Source organism: Odontomachus brunneus, unplaced genomic scaffold (genome assembly GCF_010583005.1).
Source record: "Odontomachus brunneus isolate Ranch 3 - 2012 unplaced genomic scaffold, Obru_v1 Obru_scaffold_016, whole genome shotgun sequence".
Taxonomy (NCBI): Eukaryota; Metazoa; Arthropoda; class Insecta; order Hymenoptera; family Formicidae; genus Odontomachus; species Odontomachus brunneus.
Window position 1 is genome coordinate 141,530 of NW_022639466.1, and position 16,889 is coordinate 158,418.

The 16,889-nt window shown below is 33.2% G+C and overlaps 2 protein-coding genes across 2 annotated transcripts; one reads left to right on the forward strand and one right to left on the reverse strand.

Annotated features, from left to right (window-relative positions):
• Window positions 1–1,632: 1,632 nt before the first annotated feature.
• LOC116841522 (carboxypeptidase D-like) lies at window positions 1,633–10,927 on the reverse strand. Its single transcript, XM_032809562.1, has 15 exons — window positions 10,475–10,927; window positions 10,159–10,400; window positions 9,886–10,041; window positions 9,523–9,698; window positions 9,293–9,440; window positions 8,896–8,993; window positions 6,432–6,934; window positions 5,836–6,303; window positions 5,438–5,709; window positions 4,971–5,145; window positions 4,529–4,905; window positions 4,239–4,380; window positions 2,697–4,152; window positions 2,399–2,572; window positions 1,633–2,196 (listed from the first exon to the last, which is right to left on the reverse strand). The coding sequence occupies exons 1-15, from the start codon at window positions 10,925–10,927 to the stop codon at window positions 2,066–2,068; spliced, it is 4,971 nt and encodes a 1,656-aa protein (XP_032665453.1). The 3' UTR covers window positions 1,633–2,065.
• Window positions 10,928–15,178: 4,251 nt separating this feature from the next.
• Window positions 15,179–16,885, forward strand: LOC116841527 (rhythmically expressed gene 2 protein-like). The gene is made up of 2 exons (XM_032809569.1): window positions 15,179–15,574; window positions 15,825–16,885. The coding sequence occupies exons 1-2, from the start codon at window positions 15,290–15,292 to the stop codon at window positions 16,305–16,307; spliced, it is 768 nt and encodes a 255-aa protein (XP_032665460.1). The 5' UTR covers window positions 15,179–15,289; the 3' UTR covers window positions 16,308–16,885.
• Window positions 16,886–16,889: the final 4 nt, after the last annotated feature.

Consider the following 16,889-nt stretch of genomic DNA (forward strand, 5'->3'; position numbering starts at 1 on the left):
GCCCTCCGTGATCAGAAAAATTTATTTATTCAACAAATAAAAAGTTGATTTAATCAATAGTTCAATTAAAATAAAATAGTATCTCTGAGGATTACATGCGACCGTAATTAACGCAATTTTTCTAATTCGACCGGCGAAGGATTAAAATTACGATATAAAATCGTCTGATATTTAAATAATTATATAATTTTACGTTCATATAAAATTGCACTCAATGTTCATATAACAATACAACATTCACAAAATAATTAAACTATTATCAATAAAACATTACTAAAATATATGCACGCGGTAATTATTTACAAGAGGTCAATTACTTTCACTATGATATATCCCAGACAGCTAAATCTGCAGAAGCAGATTTTATGCAATCTGTTGTAAATTTTGTCTGCAATTTACGAGTAGAATATAACAAGATGCAATTTACGAGTAGATATAACAATCTGCTAGCAAATTATAATGACAGGTTGACAATAGAAACCGAATAAGATCTATGGTTCTGTAACTAGTTGAATGTATTTCAGTGATATATACTGTAGATTTTGCTTGATTACTGCTGCTAATTTGCTATCAAGTTATTTTAGCAAGCTTTATCGATAGAACACGAGCTTAATGTGAATATAGACTTGCCACAGTAATCTAATCGAATTTTCTACTAATCTGCTAGCATTTTACTTATTGACGTATACTATAGAACGTGGAATCATGCCTGCGTCATTTGTCATCACGTTGAATTATGTAGGGATTACATGTAATTACTGAGAATGTCTGGCACAACGTATAAATTCGTTTACGTAAAACTGATTGAATTAAACAAAAAAAGTATCATTTTATTACACACATATATTAGAAACTATATTATAAATTATAAATTATATTAAAAATAATATTATAAAAATATTTTGAGATATTAAGAGAAAATTAGCAAATAAATGTGCGTGGAATAAATTCTTTAAGCAAAGTTTTATCCAAAATGATTCAAACACTCGGCTCATCGCGCGTCCTTTAGTTCAAACTAAGCGAGAACTGCTGCTTGAGAGGCGAGGACAATCCACATATGAAAAAAAAAAGAAATATATGAAGAAAAAGAAGGTTCCCTCTATAGCTCTAAAATAACTGAGTAATGTAAGTCCATTAATTTGTATGTATTATTATGAAAAATGTTTGATAAAACTTTAAACGCGTTTTTCTTGAAATTGCGCGTTTTCGAGTATAATGACTACAATTAAAAAAAAAACTCTGATCTTACGATTTTACACTTATATTCAATAAACATATCATTGTTTGAACCACGATCAATAACCTAGATTGATTTTTCATATTTTCCTGAGATCGACATAAGGGAAAAGACGAGTAAAATAAAATTTTTATTCAAATTGCCACCATATTGAAAATATGCATGTGATATCAATTATACTGCTTCAGACAGAAATTACAAGTTCCCTTATCAAGAAAATCGTGCAATTTTTGTTTTTTCAGACTCACTGTAAGATTTCTAGGATAGTAATCGTTTGACTGTGTTCGCGATGCAGGCCTAATTTTTCCGCCATATTATACTAACCATTGGAAAGCAACATGAGATATAAAATATTTTTTGTAATATATTTTTAATGTACTTTTAGAAAATATATATTTGTTAATTATATCTGCATTTTTATTCATGAAAAAATTTACAAAACCTTTGAATCCGGTTTACAAGAAAATTCTCTTAAGTGATGTAATTTTATATATGATTTATGTCCTGTGTTTTTATTATTGTTATGCTTTAAAAATAATGTGTTCTTCTTTATTGTTTATATGGAATATTGAATAATGCAACTTCTCATAAATAATTATCACACGTGGTTTAAAAATAAAAGTGCAGCATACACTTATCTGATGTAAGTACATGTTTTAAATATATTTGGACCCTGTGTTTTCCATCTTCGTAAGTTTTAATATTCTACTATTCGCATCTCATTAAATTTTTTTCTTGAACATTGAACACAATTAATTAAATCTTTATCAATTCAATTAATTTACCATATACATTGCAACAAACTATATATTGTACAAAAACTCGCTATCACGTCTGTTGTGGTATTTTATCATGCCACTCTCGTTCAGGCCGAATAAACTCCAAATCGCTGCCATCTTCGGAACTATTATCATCATCATAGTATGGTTTTGTAACTTCACTATCGTTCGTGGAGTATCCTAAAACGAGTATTAGGTTAGATATTAGATTAAAATAGAAATTAGTATTCGTATACTAAACATTATAGGCGCATATTTATATATATTTCTATAAGTTTCTAAAATCTTAAATCTTTTTTTCTTAATATTTTTTGTCATCAGTCATCGCGTGTTAATATATCATTAATGTCTCATTTTTTAGCATTACAATACAAATATCTACCATCCACTGGTCTTCGAAATATTTCAACTTCCTTCTCGTCATCATCGAAGAAACTGGTACCGTCTTTCAATAGACTAAACGCGTATCCCTTTCTACTCTTTTCGGAACTTTCCGATGATTGATATTTCATGCAAATATATATGCCGCATAAGACAATACCAAAACATATTGTACCTGCAATCATATTATATATCATATATAACGAATTTATTTCAATGACTAAGCAATAATTTTTTTCGCTTCATAAACTATGTCCTTTGAATATCGATTTTATAATATTTACAACCGACTTATGTACCTGTCAACATAATAAATACTAGTCGAGGCATTCCCATAATATTGTCGTCACGACTAAGCTTGAACATCAGTCTGGAAAATTTCTTTGCGTCGGATGTGGAAACGAGTTTTGTCTGTTTAATATAACCAGCTGCCGTGACTGTTATATTATGACTTCCTGGCCGCAGTAGAATTGAGTAAGCGCCTACTCTTCCATTTTTAACAAAATGCGGTGACTTGTCATAAGATAAAATAACATTCTCAACCGGCTCGTCATTTTCATCAGTAATATAGCCTTTCACGCCTATGCTTATTTCTTCTATGCAAGCTAATAAACTATCTTTGTTCTCTTGCCACATGACAACCGAGTTGTCTGTAGTACAACAAGTAATATATACATCCATCATTAGGGTGCTCGTATTAAAATAGGCATAATCCATCAAAGGATTACCTCTTTTTCCACTAATTCCTACTCCTGCGTGTATCACGCTATTGTCATTAATATTCATATTTTGCTTACATTTGGAGCTTGTAGATAATTTGTTTGCCCTCTTGTTTACATATACTCGTGCTAAATGTTGCAATAAATCCTCGTCGGCGCTTTTATATATTTCGTCTGTCTTCCCGTAGCTGTTCCCGAGTGGAATTTCAACGTGTCGTGAACCACTATTGAGATTTACGGCCAATACCGCATTAATGTCTTTAAACCAATTCGTAATCATAGTCGCCTCGTTATCGAGTTTATTGTGAATCGAAAACTGCAAGCCTTCCAATGGTGGTAAGCAAGTGTGATTCTCATCGGAATCAGGGACAAAGTCCGGTGCTATATATATAGAGAAATTATCTACATAACTCATAACTTCAATATTTTGTTTATAACTGTCCAAGAGAAACGAGGCAAAATGTAAAAGTACTTCAGACGTTACTGTTTCACTCCGTAGCATGCCGGCTGAGAATATAATGGCAGGTCGCCCTATTCGTTTCTGATCATTGTCGGAACCAATTTCCAAACACATTATTTTGCTACCTTTTGTGCTTTCACCGATAGTGTGTAGAGTCGTTTGTTGTGGATATTTCACATTTAGGTCGCTTAAAGCACGATTTATAACGCTTATTCTGTCGTCATTCTGTGTTGTATTCTTTTGTATCATTTTAATATTAATGTCTGTTATGCTCTCCTGTTTTACATGAACTTTTAATACTTGTACACTGTATCCTTTGCAGGAGACCGTTAACGTATAATTACCAGGCACAAGTATCATCTTGAAATAAGCCATGTTGCTTGACACTTTGTAACTTTCTTCTCCTACTTTGACGGTGGCCTCTCGAAGTGGCACATTGTGCTCATCTGTTACTGTTGCGCGAATACCGCTCGTGAGGCTTTGTACGAGTTTCATCAGCGGTTGCAGATTCTCACGCCAAATGATAGGAATGGAGTCCGCAGGCGGATATTTACAAGAGGACAAACTTAAGCTTATCTACAAATAGGCGATTATATTTAAAATATGTATTTAGTAATATCATAAATAAATAGAGAAAATATTAAGAAAATTTATATAGCTACCACTGGTAAGTTATATACGCGCTGTATAAAATTTGTTAAACGTTGTGTACTATTGCTTGTATAACTGCCTATTTCTTTGTGTCTCGAATGCTCATAATCTTCAGCGAGTGTTTTAAATATACCCAGATCATCATACGAATAGCTGAAAAACGAAAACTAATTTATGAAACACACATATGTAAGTTTTATTTCTACAAATTATATGTTTTTGTATCTTTCTTTAAAAGAAATAAAAAAAACAAAATGCCCTGCGTTTAAAGTTTTTATAATCATATATTCATCTACATTACCCAATTTGTGAGGCTCCCCCTCCTAATATCACGGCAACATCGTAATTTTCAGTTTGCAGCATTTTCTTAAATGCATTTGTAATTGCATCTATACGTTCAGACGTATTGCTTTCCAATAATAATTTTTCTCCTACTTCATCTTTTACTATAGGATTGCAATCTTTGATTTCTCTTATGTTATCAAATCCTGGATCAACACCGGGAATAAAATGCAATATAGCGTTATCCAGTATTCGTTGGATAGGTGGATTTCCAATCTGATTCCCCATAAGGATATGCGTCGCCAAACGTAACAGAATTTCTCTACCCGCCGGCTGGGAAGCAAATAATCCTCCCACCAATGCAATGCGGAATTTATTTTCATCCGGTGACCCGACCTAGAAAGCATAATTTTAAATCGCATGATCTATAGCGTGATACAGTTGCTCGATACCAAACTTACGTCATGCGTAATTTTTAATGAATGAATAGCCATGCTAATTAACGAATCACCAGCTATAAACTCCGCGATATCAGATTGATGATTCTCCAACTGACTGAATCTAGCACTCAACTGTGAATTCTTTAAATAACCATTCTGTAAATTTGCCCTTAATCTAAAATCGTACGCTGACGACCTATAATAAATATTTGTATAAAATATCAATTATTAATATTTTTAATACATTATAATTCATGCAACTACTTGAACAATTATATCTTGTTTTTCCGTCATGTTACTTGAATTATTTTTACAAGATGATTATAAGAAGCAAACATATTTCAAGAAGTACACCAGTTCACTCAAGAAATTCATTAAGGAATTGCTGCCCGGTTTTCCACCTTTTCGAAAATATTTCAATTTCGCAATATGTGCATCATTGAGCAAATATGTTTCGCATAAGTTACATTTTAAAAAAGTAATCATACCAGTGTAGAGGATCGTCACGCATCAATGTAAAATCCAACATCACTTCTCCATCCTCGATATTTTCACGGTGAAGTACATTAATAGTTTGGGTAAGTGCTTCGTATCCCACTGCACTAACAGTTATATTATATTTTCCTGGCACCAACAGTCGCCAATAATCACCTCCTTCAGCAGTATAGACATCATGCTTTATACCTTCCACGGAGATTCTCGCATGAGATATAGGAGTACCAATGGATGAACTCACTATACCATGCACACCTTTACGAGACTGTAAACCAGATATGGATATGGAAGATTATTACTCGAAGTGCGCTTCTTGTGTATTTCTATGATCGCACACTTTGACTTTCTTAATAAGTTAAGAAGCAAAAAGTTAGCAAAAAGTAAAAACTACCATTTCGATGAAACGAAGAAGAGGTTCTCTATTTTCCAACCAAAAGTTCGGCAAGTCACTCGCGTTTGGAAATTTAATGCATCCGAGTTCTAAAGTGATTTCAAAATCATTGCTGTGTAAATAATTGTAATCTTGCATGCCGCCAGAGAGAGGATACCAGGCGGCACCGTTTGTTATTCCGTCGGGGAAGCGTTCCTCAAGAAGAGTTTTTTGGCCATAGGCTTTCATCGGTGGACAAGGTTCTCCAAGATGCATACGAGGATGAGCATTGGAATATGTTAGTGCCAACATTTTGAAGACGTTGTCGTCTGGACTTAGGTTCGCTGTGTTAGTCATAGATTCTGGTCCATTGTCGTAAGGATAATTCGCAACCAATGCACCTCCATGAAGATTAGCAGAAAGCACAAACGGAACTTTTGCTATCCAATTCATCACTGCTTTGGTTTCAGGCTGCTGCTGTTGATTAAACTAAAAAAATACAGCGTAAGTATGGGCTAGTTTAATTAGTAGTTGTGTGATAATTTGAATATATCTTAATGCTATATAAACGAATATTAAGTATTAAATATGCATGCATTACAATACTGTCAACGTACATTATTAATTGCATAGTGGTCGGGAAAATTTCTATTGAGATCCACACCCTTTGCATTTGCTCTGCCCTTTATTCCATAGACGTCACCTTCTTTGGAAACCTCATATCCGTCGGGGTTCATGCTTGGTAATATATGGAGTCTGACAGTATCCACTATCCGTGTAACTCTTTCATCAGTACCATAATTCTCACAGAGATATTTTAATAGTAACAGCAGCATTTCTCTGCCTACCACTTCATTGCCATGCATATTTCCAATGTATTTTACTTCTGGCTTTTCAAGACTATGTTTTCCGGGATTCTTCGTGATTTCCATAACATATAACTCACGACCTTTTACGGAGGTTCCTATACTATAGAGTCTCGTTATATTGGCATAATTCCCATTGAGTTCTTTCAAGTATTTTTCCATTGTCACATAGTTATGATGCTTGAATTCCATGGTATGGTAAAAACCATATTTGTCATTAGTTTTTACTTCCTTAACATCAACTGCATTTTCGCCTGTGTTGTACGAATACATAATTATGATTGTGTTTACAAAAATTAAATAAAGAAAATAAAAAAATAACTGTTTAATATTATAATGAAATGTGTTTGTATATAATTACATAGATTTAAAATCAAATGTACATAATACTGAATAATACTATCAAAATTAATCTAGAAATATAACACAAGGTATAGAGAAAATAAAAATATTACTACATGTAAATTAGACATGCAGAAAAACAACATATGTAGGTATGAGTTTAAGAGGAAAAGGATAAGTACTGAAAAAGTTACTCACATTGGTCAAGACAAATGCAATTTTTTGTTTATTTCTAATTTTGAACAATACATATTTTTGTAGGGAAAATATTAGAACATATACATCACTATACAGATAAGATTATAAATATCACCCACTGACACCATTTTACGTTTATTCATCTAATTCCTAATACAATAAATTGTATTTTGGCAGTACTGTGTAATTTACACATTACATGCAAAATACAGTACACTTATTTTTCATTTTCTCGTTTTATATATTTGCGGTTGTTTTGTAAGAAATAAAGAAAAGAAAATTCCATATTGTCAACTATATAAATCTTACTTTTAAATATCATTTAGAAGATTCCATTTAAAACATATCTTCTCAGCTAATTCTGTGTTAAATATCAAAGATAAAATAATTAGGTCTTATTACAAGGAATAGTAACAAGAAGTTTGAAATACCCTTAAAAGCTTAATTTTAATGCATATTCGTATAGTAGTAAATTAATATATTAGCATTGATATTTGTTCAGTTGTCTATGTTATTTTAATAATGCAATATGTTTAATTAGCAAAAATTTTGTAAAATCAACAATAAAAAATGTATTAAAGATTAATAACGAATGTAACATGTTTACTTTTCGTTAAAGAAAAATGCATTACAGCTCATAATTTCTTAATTTGTGTATCATAAGTATATATGTAATATGTAATATGTCGAAAAAATATAAATCACAAAATATAATAATTTATATCTCTATGTAAAAATTTCAGTATGATTCAAAATATAATTAATCTATAACGTTATAGGTAATCATTATCATTGTAAAGATATGTTTGGTCAGAGTTAATCTTTGTTCGCACTGTTATTGTAATGTACTACTTTCCAATTTGCAGACAGAGCATTATTTGCAATTGCCTAAAGTATACATGTTTACATTGTTTATATGTGTTACTTTTATAGTTATACATAAAAAAATCTAAGTAAAAATAATATATAAATGATATTAAAGATAGAAGAAAGCAGTAAATAAGAGATACTAATATATGCCTTCTGCCACACAAACTGGAATATAGTTGAAATACTTTTCTTATTTAATTATGTACATAAATTGATAAAAAATGGATTAAGGTCTTTTCTCTGCCATATACAGTTAATTTCTCCATACCTTGTGTATATGTATTTGTGCAATTGCACATCTATGTATTATTCTTCGTTCACATGTAAAAAAATAAAAAAATGTCATCTCCAAATGAGTAAAATATTCTGCATCATAAATTAACAGAAATGATGTCTCAACATCCAACTCTCACAACACTAATTGTTTGCTGTAAAACAGAATAAATATAACGGAAATTCTAATATATTTAATAACATAAGAAAATAATAATTATTTAAAAATCAAATGCTTGAAATAAAATTATATGCATAAATATACAAATTCTAATATTAGATGAGAGAAAATTTAGTAACAATAGAATATATTAATTGTTATAATGAATATTCATGTTAGTCAGCAATAGTTTGTTATAATTTGCAAAAAAAAAAAATGTTAGATAAGCAATAGCCACGAGAACGACATAATTAATTAGTCGATATATGTATATATCATAATTTCATTTATCATAATCCATTAACATTTTATAGAATGTAGGATATTTGTTAAAAAGTGGTAGTATTTGTGGGTAATTTATGTCAATTTTACCTTGATCATAAGATACTTCTTCGCCGCTTAATGTAAAATTAAGAATTGTTGGTGTGTCTTTTAATACAGTAACATTTATTGTCTCACTGGGTTCATACCTAAACAAAAAAAACAAATGTTGTAATAAAGAAATAAAAATATTAAAAATAGTTTTTAATATTTGTATATTTTTAATAGTTTGGTTTAATAATATATTAGGTGAAGCGTACTTTTCTCTCTTAAAATTACTACCTTAAATAAACTATTCTTTCCAATATTTAAATTTGTGTTGTACAAAAAAATATTCTCTATACTTTTTATTTCATATGTTTAAAAAAATATCTGTCAATTTTTACTCAACAATAAATGAAATAGATGCACATAAAAGTTATATATTTGTTTATTACAATATACTAACCCCCATGCAGTAGCATGAACTGAGTAAGTTCCTGGGAGAAGTAAACGCCAATACTCGCCATCAGCTGTAGTTGTTATATTATGGTTTATTCCTTCAACAACGATGTTTGCTGCTTGAATTGGATTACCATCCTTGCTATATACAAATCCTGAAATTTAGAAACAGATACATTGTATATGTATACCATTCCGATTAATTCAAAAAGACAAACTGACATATTTCAATATTACCTTTTATTCCAATATGTACTTGTTCCAAATATTTTATCAGAGATTCTTTATTCAGTTCCCATTGATCAAGTATGGTTGAAGCAGGTGGATATTTGCAACAACTCAACTCAAATGTTATCTCAAACGCATTAGAACGAGCATAATTAAAATCTTGCATTCCACCAATTACTTCATACCTATTAAAAATTCAAAAATTTCTATTACCTGACATAGTAATCCAATTAATTTTATGGGTGATTTAATATTGTAGAATAAGTAGCAAACATCTTTTAGACTTTTCAACAATAACAATATTTAACAATTTTGTAAGCAGAATTCATGCAGATTTAATATTGATTTTTACATTATAATATGATTGTTTACCAGTATGCTCCATTTATAACACCATTTTGGAATACTTCTGGTGGACAAGCATTACCTCTATGCATTTCTGGATGATTGTCTGCATAAACATGAGCAAGATACTTGAATAAATTATCATCTGGACTTTTACTCTCTATACAGCAATCCTTAGAGATTCTGAAAAGATGAATTTCTTGACAAACAATAGATAAGGCTTCTAGAAATATAATTGGCAGAAACAAAATTATAGTATAGTATAATAAAATTATAGTAATAAAATAAATATATATTCACCCAGAATCATATGGATAACTGGCAACAACAGCACCACCATGAAGGTTACCAGAAAGTACAAAAGGTTCATTGGAAATCCAGGTCATCATAGCAACAGTTTCATTTTGACGTCCATTTAATATAAAATTGCCCCTCCTGAGCTGGCTTCTTCTATCAAATTGGTCAGGAAAATCACGATTTAAGTCGACATGGTTGGCATTTTCCCTCCCTGAAAAGTCTTTCTTGGACTCACATTTTCCTTCCTAGGATACAAAAACTTTCTAGATTAATCATTATTCATCATCATTTTCCACATCAATTAACACAATGATCTTACCAACGAATTTTCAAAACCATCTGGATTCATGGAAGGCATTAGATAAATATCAGTCTGGTTCACTAGTTTGGTGATGCGTTCGTCTTTCCCATATTCGTTCAAGAGGTATTGGCCAAGAATAATCAACAGTTGCCTGCCAACAGCCTCATCGCCATGCATATTGGCAACATATTTGACCATAGGCTCACCAGGACTGCGATGGTTGACATTCTCCGAGATTTCCAACACTATGAGGTCCCGACCCTCTACCGATTTTCCAATGGAAAATACGCGAGCCAGATGTGGGTACTTTTCGGCCAAAGAGTGGAATAATCGCTGCAATTCCTCGTAATGCGTATACGACGTGGTGACATAGTTGTGCTGCGACTCAGCGAGATCCAACGCATAACCATTTATCAGCGCGAGGACGGCGCAAACGAATATAAGAACAATACCACGTAGTTTGTTACCCATCTGTAGCTTTACTTATACAAAATACGAAATGAGAAACGCGAATAGTTACACTTTGCTAAACCTCACAGACTCATATCGCACGACTCCTCTCCTCCTACGCGTACATACATACACACACACATATATATATAGCAGTGACGCACGCCATACGTCTGCATGTCAGTCAAATATCGATGAACAGCGAGGGGCTATAGGGGAAACATCACAAAAATTTAAACGATCGTGATCATTAGTCGCTATATTGCGATCATTTCTATTTTTATCATAACATCAGACCTTACACAAGCGCCACAGACATAATTACTTTAGAATAATCGCGTATATAAATATAACGTCGAGCACTCCTCAGTGACATTATATGTTGTTTTTTATCTCTTCTCTCTTTTCTCAAATTATTATTAATATTATTAAATTCTGCTAGTATTATACCTCTTGTCCACAACCTTGCTTTAATCTTTAAGCCGTAATAAATTGACCAACCACAGTCGATTATTTTAAAAATAATCAATTGTGGTTTGTCAATTTCTTGTGGACAAGAGGATAATATTCCTTGGGCTGCATTTCAAAACATTCGTTTTGAAGAAAATTTTACTCAATGTCTATAGTTTACGTTACATAGAGTATAGAATAAAATTTCTTCAAAAAAGACGTTTCGGAATGTAACCTTGGTACTGAAACTGTCTTGAAGATACAAAAGTTATACAAGATGATATACAAGAAGATATACAAGATGTCTCACATAAGATGTCCGCAAGAAAATATAAGTAGAACAGATAAAAGTGAACAAATATTGTGAAAGTCATTTTTCAGTACTTATTATATACAGGGTATCCCGCATAAGACGTACCAAAAGAAAAATATAAATAGAATAGATAAAAGTAAACAGATATTGTAGAGTTCATTTTTCAAACAACCGTAAAATTTCGAGATATTAATTAAAATAGTTGAACAAATCAGAGCGCGCAACGTGGCAGACGGGACATACAGCTCGCCGCGGCCAGTGAAGAAAATAGACTATTTTTCGCGGGCTATCTCATAGGCCTAGAGGTGGGAATACGTCTTAAGGCCAAATCACACTAACGATTGGCAATTGAAGATTGGAACTTGACCAATTGGAACAAAGTAAGCCAAAGTTGAAGCTCGTTGATTCGTCAAGATCTAATCTTCAATCGTCAATTGCTAGTGTGATTTGGTCTTAACAATGGCGATAGATGATTGACGATTGAAGATTGGAACTTGACCAATTGGAACAAAGCAAGCCAAGGTTGAAAAATGTTGATTCGTTAAAATCTAATCTTTAATTATCAATCGTCAATCGCTAGTGTGATTTAGCCTTTAAGTCCGTATCACACTAGCAATTGGCGGTTAATGATTGACGATTGAAAATTGAAACTTGACCAATTGGAACAAAACAAATCAAGGTTGAAGCTCGTTAATTCGTCAAAATCTTCAATCGCCAATCGTCAATCGTCAATCGTTAATTGCTAGTGTGATTTGGCCTTTAGATCTGATACTGCGTGATAGACCCGCGAGCAATTTGAGTAATGGCGTTGGGGCATGAGTCACTGATACGCCTCTAGTCAAATATTGAAGGAAGGAAGGAAGGAAGGACCCGCGAGCAATCGTCCATTTTCTTCGCCGACCACGGCGAGCCATATGGCTGAGTTCCCACTGTGCGTGTCACGCGTCGTGTCGTCTGCCTGCGTCACGAGTTAATCAATCAAATCGTTCTATTGGAACAAATGCGTCATACATCGCGCGCACGTCATCCCAATTAGAGGATTTGATTGATTAACTCGTGACGCAGCAGACGACGCGATGTGTGATGGCTCCTGCACACAGGACGCGGTAATGTTTGCCGCGCGGCGGAAGTTCACGCGACAGCCAATCAATATGTTGTTTTTCCGTAAAAGCTAAAAGGTTATTACAGAAAGAAGCATATTGATTGGTTATCGCGCAAACTTTCTCCGCGCGGCAAGCATTACCGCGTCCTGGGGTGCGTTCGAAAACACTGAAAGTCCACGACTGAAAGTGGTGGATGGGCTTGGTGGGGTTAGTGGAGTTGGTATCGAGAGGAGTTTTCGAACAGCCATGGAAGAATGCTCCATGTGACATACTACATGTGTGTGTGCCTACATATGTGTTGTACAAAATGGCTGATCGAAAGCGTATTTCGACATTAGCTATAATTGCTTCTCAGCAAAATAATAATAATAAATTTAGTAATTAATTAATTAATTAATTTAGTAATTATTAATTTATAATTTAGTTATCTGGAAAGTTAATTGACTATATATTCCTCGGTCCGAGAACTCGGATCGATTTCTAGCATCGTGGACACCAGGCCTAAGGAAATTTATAAACTTATTTATTACTCCTTACCTTTAACATCGTATATATAGACATTTCCCTTGTCATCCTTTTGTATATTTTTTTAAATATCCATGCATAAAATATGACGACCCGGGATTAAATTTTCCATTTTTTTTCACAAATTGTTACTGATTCGTGACTTTTAACGTGCCTCGTATCTCGTAAGAAAATTTCAGAACCTATAAAATACAAAAAGCTTAATAAGCTTTATTTATATTTAAAGACAATATTCTGACAATATACATCACTATAGAAATAAATCTAAACCTGGCTAACTGCTGTATTTAAATTTTTTATTTTACCGTGATGGCTAATGGTTGTACGAATGTTTCGAAGAACAAAAAACCATAAATAATTTAGTAATTTCATACTGTATTGCACTCTTTGCGCACTCTCCACCATCTCCACCGATCTCCACCTTCACACCGCGCAAAAGAGAGTGGAGAAAAGTCACACGAGTGGCCCACGGAGTACGGTTTTCGAACGGCCATGGTCGCATGGTCAGTGTGCCCATTAGGGGTTTTCGAACGATCTGAGTGTGACAAAATACACACGGGTGATGTTTTCGAACGCACCCCTGTGTGCAGGAGTCATCAGCCATATGGGTGCGTTCCCACTTAGCGCGTCATGCGACGTCATGCGTTCCCACTTAGCGTCGTCCTTCGCGGACCAATCAAATCGTTTCATTTTATTGCCTAACTTTACGACGAATAAAATGGGACGATTTGATTGGTCCGCGAAGGACGACGCGACGCATAATTCGCTAAGTGGGAACGCACCCATATGTCCCTGCATCGCGCGCTCTAATTTCCTAACTATTTTAATTAATATCAAAATTTTATTAATATCGAAATTTTACGTGGTTGTTTGAAAAATGATCTCTACAATATTTGTGCACTTTTATCTGTTCTACTTATATTTTTCTTTTGGTACGTTTTTTGCGGGATATCCTATATGTATGTCCTTATCAATATAAATAATATATTCTTCTGATGATCGATTAAAATCGGCTTTTTCTAAATAATTTCCAAAGTTGCATTCCAAAACAGCCTTTTTGAAGAAATTTTACTTAATATTCTATAGCATATGTAACGTGACTAGTGTAGACTAAGGTTGCGTTCCGTTTCACGCATTATGCGCGCATTGCCTACAATATACGTAACACGAACTATAGATGAATGCGCGCATATGCGTGAAACGGAACGCGACCTAGGATTTATAAATGCCTTTACATTTCTGGTATTTAGAGAATTGGACTTTTTCGATCTGGCGCATCTCAGTAATGCAGGATTCATACCTCGTCCGATGTCCGACGTACGATGTCCGATATCCAATAGGAGAACAGCTTTCTAATATAGAATTCAATTCTCCATTAGAAATTCTATTCTTTTATTGGATATCGGACGTCGTAAGTCGGACATCGGACGCCGTGTGAATCCTGCATAAGTGTGGTTCGTGATTGTTAGTAAAGTCCTATGCGCAATGCCAGACACAGATGTCTATACTAAACTAGATTGCTAACAGGCTATCTAAAAGCATGTAACGCTTTGCGTCCGATAGAGTTTCCGGTGCATGCGAGAAAATGGCTGCTACCGCTACATATTTTCATTACGTTTAGTCATAAAATTCTTTTGTTGAAAAGAGCAGAGCAAATAACGTTCAATATCATCTATTTTTTTGTTACGACATTTTTTGATGTAATAAGATGCTGGCATTTTTGGTTTTACGACAGTAATTTAATGGCCACGCTGACTTTCTTTGGCTTTAATTCTAAATTATCGATAGTTGTTAAATACAAATACTACTTTGCGTTTTACGCTTATATCTTACGTTATGTTCGCTAGATGTCTTACCGAATGTTTTCGCATTAGTATATGGTGGTGCGTGTGACATTGTTGTGGAGATCTTGCAGCTCTGTATTTCGAGTAATGTTCTTTGAGTCATTGAGGTATCATTTGAAGTTTTTCTATTCAGAAACCATCAAAGATCATGATTCAGCGTGTTCGACCACGTCTCGTAACTTTCGACGTGACAGGAACACTGCTGATGACCAAATTGGAGGAGTATTATGCTAATATCGGTCGTCAATATGGTCTTCATGTCGATTCGCACCGTTTGGCGCGAAGTTTCAAGAGTAATTTCATCCGACTTACTGCGGAACATCCGATTTTCGGTCGACATACTGGGCTAGGATGGGAAAATTGGTGGCGGACTATCGTCTATAAAGTTTTTAAGGATCAACATCCCTCCGTATCTCAAGACACACTCAACAAGGTAATAATAATATGCGTGTAATATATTAAAAAAAACGAAGGATGAAATAAAAAAAAGAATGCATAAGAGACAAATATTTTCGTAAAAAGAATGAATATTGGTCTCAGTGACGCCAATGATAACAATGAATATTTAACTTTTTTATTTATTGTGTAAAATAATATAAATTTGCATATTTTAAGTTAAAAAAGGAGGAAAAATGTTGGATAGCGAAATCCCGTTATCGTAAACCCTGCTATTATCACCACAGGTCGCCGATAACCTGATAAGCTGCTACGCCACCGCTCGATGTTGGCACACGTATCCGGGTGCCGTGGAGCTACTCGATTTCTTGCGAAGTAAGGATATCATCCTCGGAGTCATATCAAATTTCGATCGACGTCTCGAATCTATCCTTGAAGATACACAGATTCGCGAATACTTTGTTTTCGTCCTTACTTCTTATGACTTTGGCATAGAGAAACCGTGTTTGCCGATCTTCAACGAGGCCTTGAGACTTACGATGTTGTTTCGAAAGGAGAAAATTTGGCCCCAAGAGGCAATGCACATCGGCGATACAATTAATAGCGATTATCTTGGGGCAAAAAGTGCTAGTTGGAACGCATTATTAATCAAACATAATGAAGGTGGCAAAATCAGTGAGGACAAAATACCCAAAGAAGATGTATTTAAGAGTTTGAAAGAACTTCAAAGTTATTTCGAAAAGATTTTTACAAGTGGCATCTCAAGATGATATAATTGATGTACATTTTTTTAATTTATTTTAATTTTGTTAGATTTATTTATGATAACACTGAATATTAGCATTGAATAGAATTTCTTGATTTTGATTTATTTTATTTGTCATTTGATAGATTCTCGATATTTTCTAAGTAGTATAATTTCATTATTATGCTAGTTTATATTTTTAAACTTGATTTATTTTTGTTACAAAATTTATTTAGTAATAACGGTAATTTAGTAGCGCGTGGTTTAGTAAAGTTCCTGAGAATAATATGGCTTTGCTAAGGTTTGAAAAATTCTCCAGCTGTTATTTTATAGAATTTTAAAAAATCCGCTTGCACTACAGTTTACTTTGGACCTTTGGCATTATGAAAAAAATCATGAAAGAAGATATTCATTTCAAAATAAGAAGATTTCATAAGAAAATAACTTATTTTGAAAAATCAGTATTTTGGCATATTAAAAACATACGAAAGTGATATGACCATTTTTTATCTTTTTAAAATGAATTTTTTAACCATTAATCAATTTTTCAACCTTTAATCATAATTAATGCAATTTGTAATGGAAGTAATAAAAGTTTATAACAAAA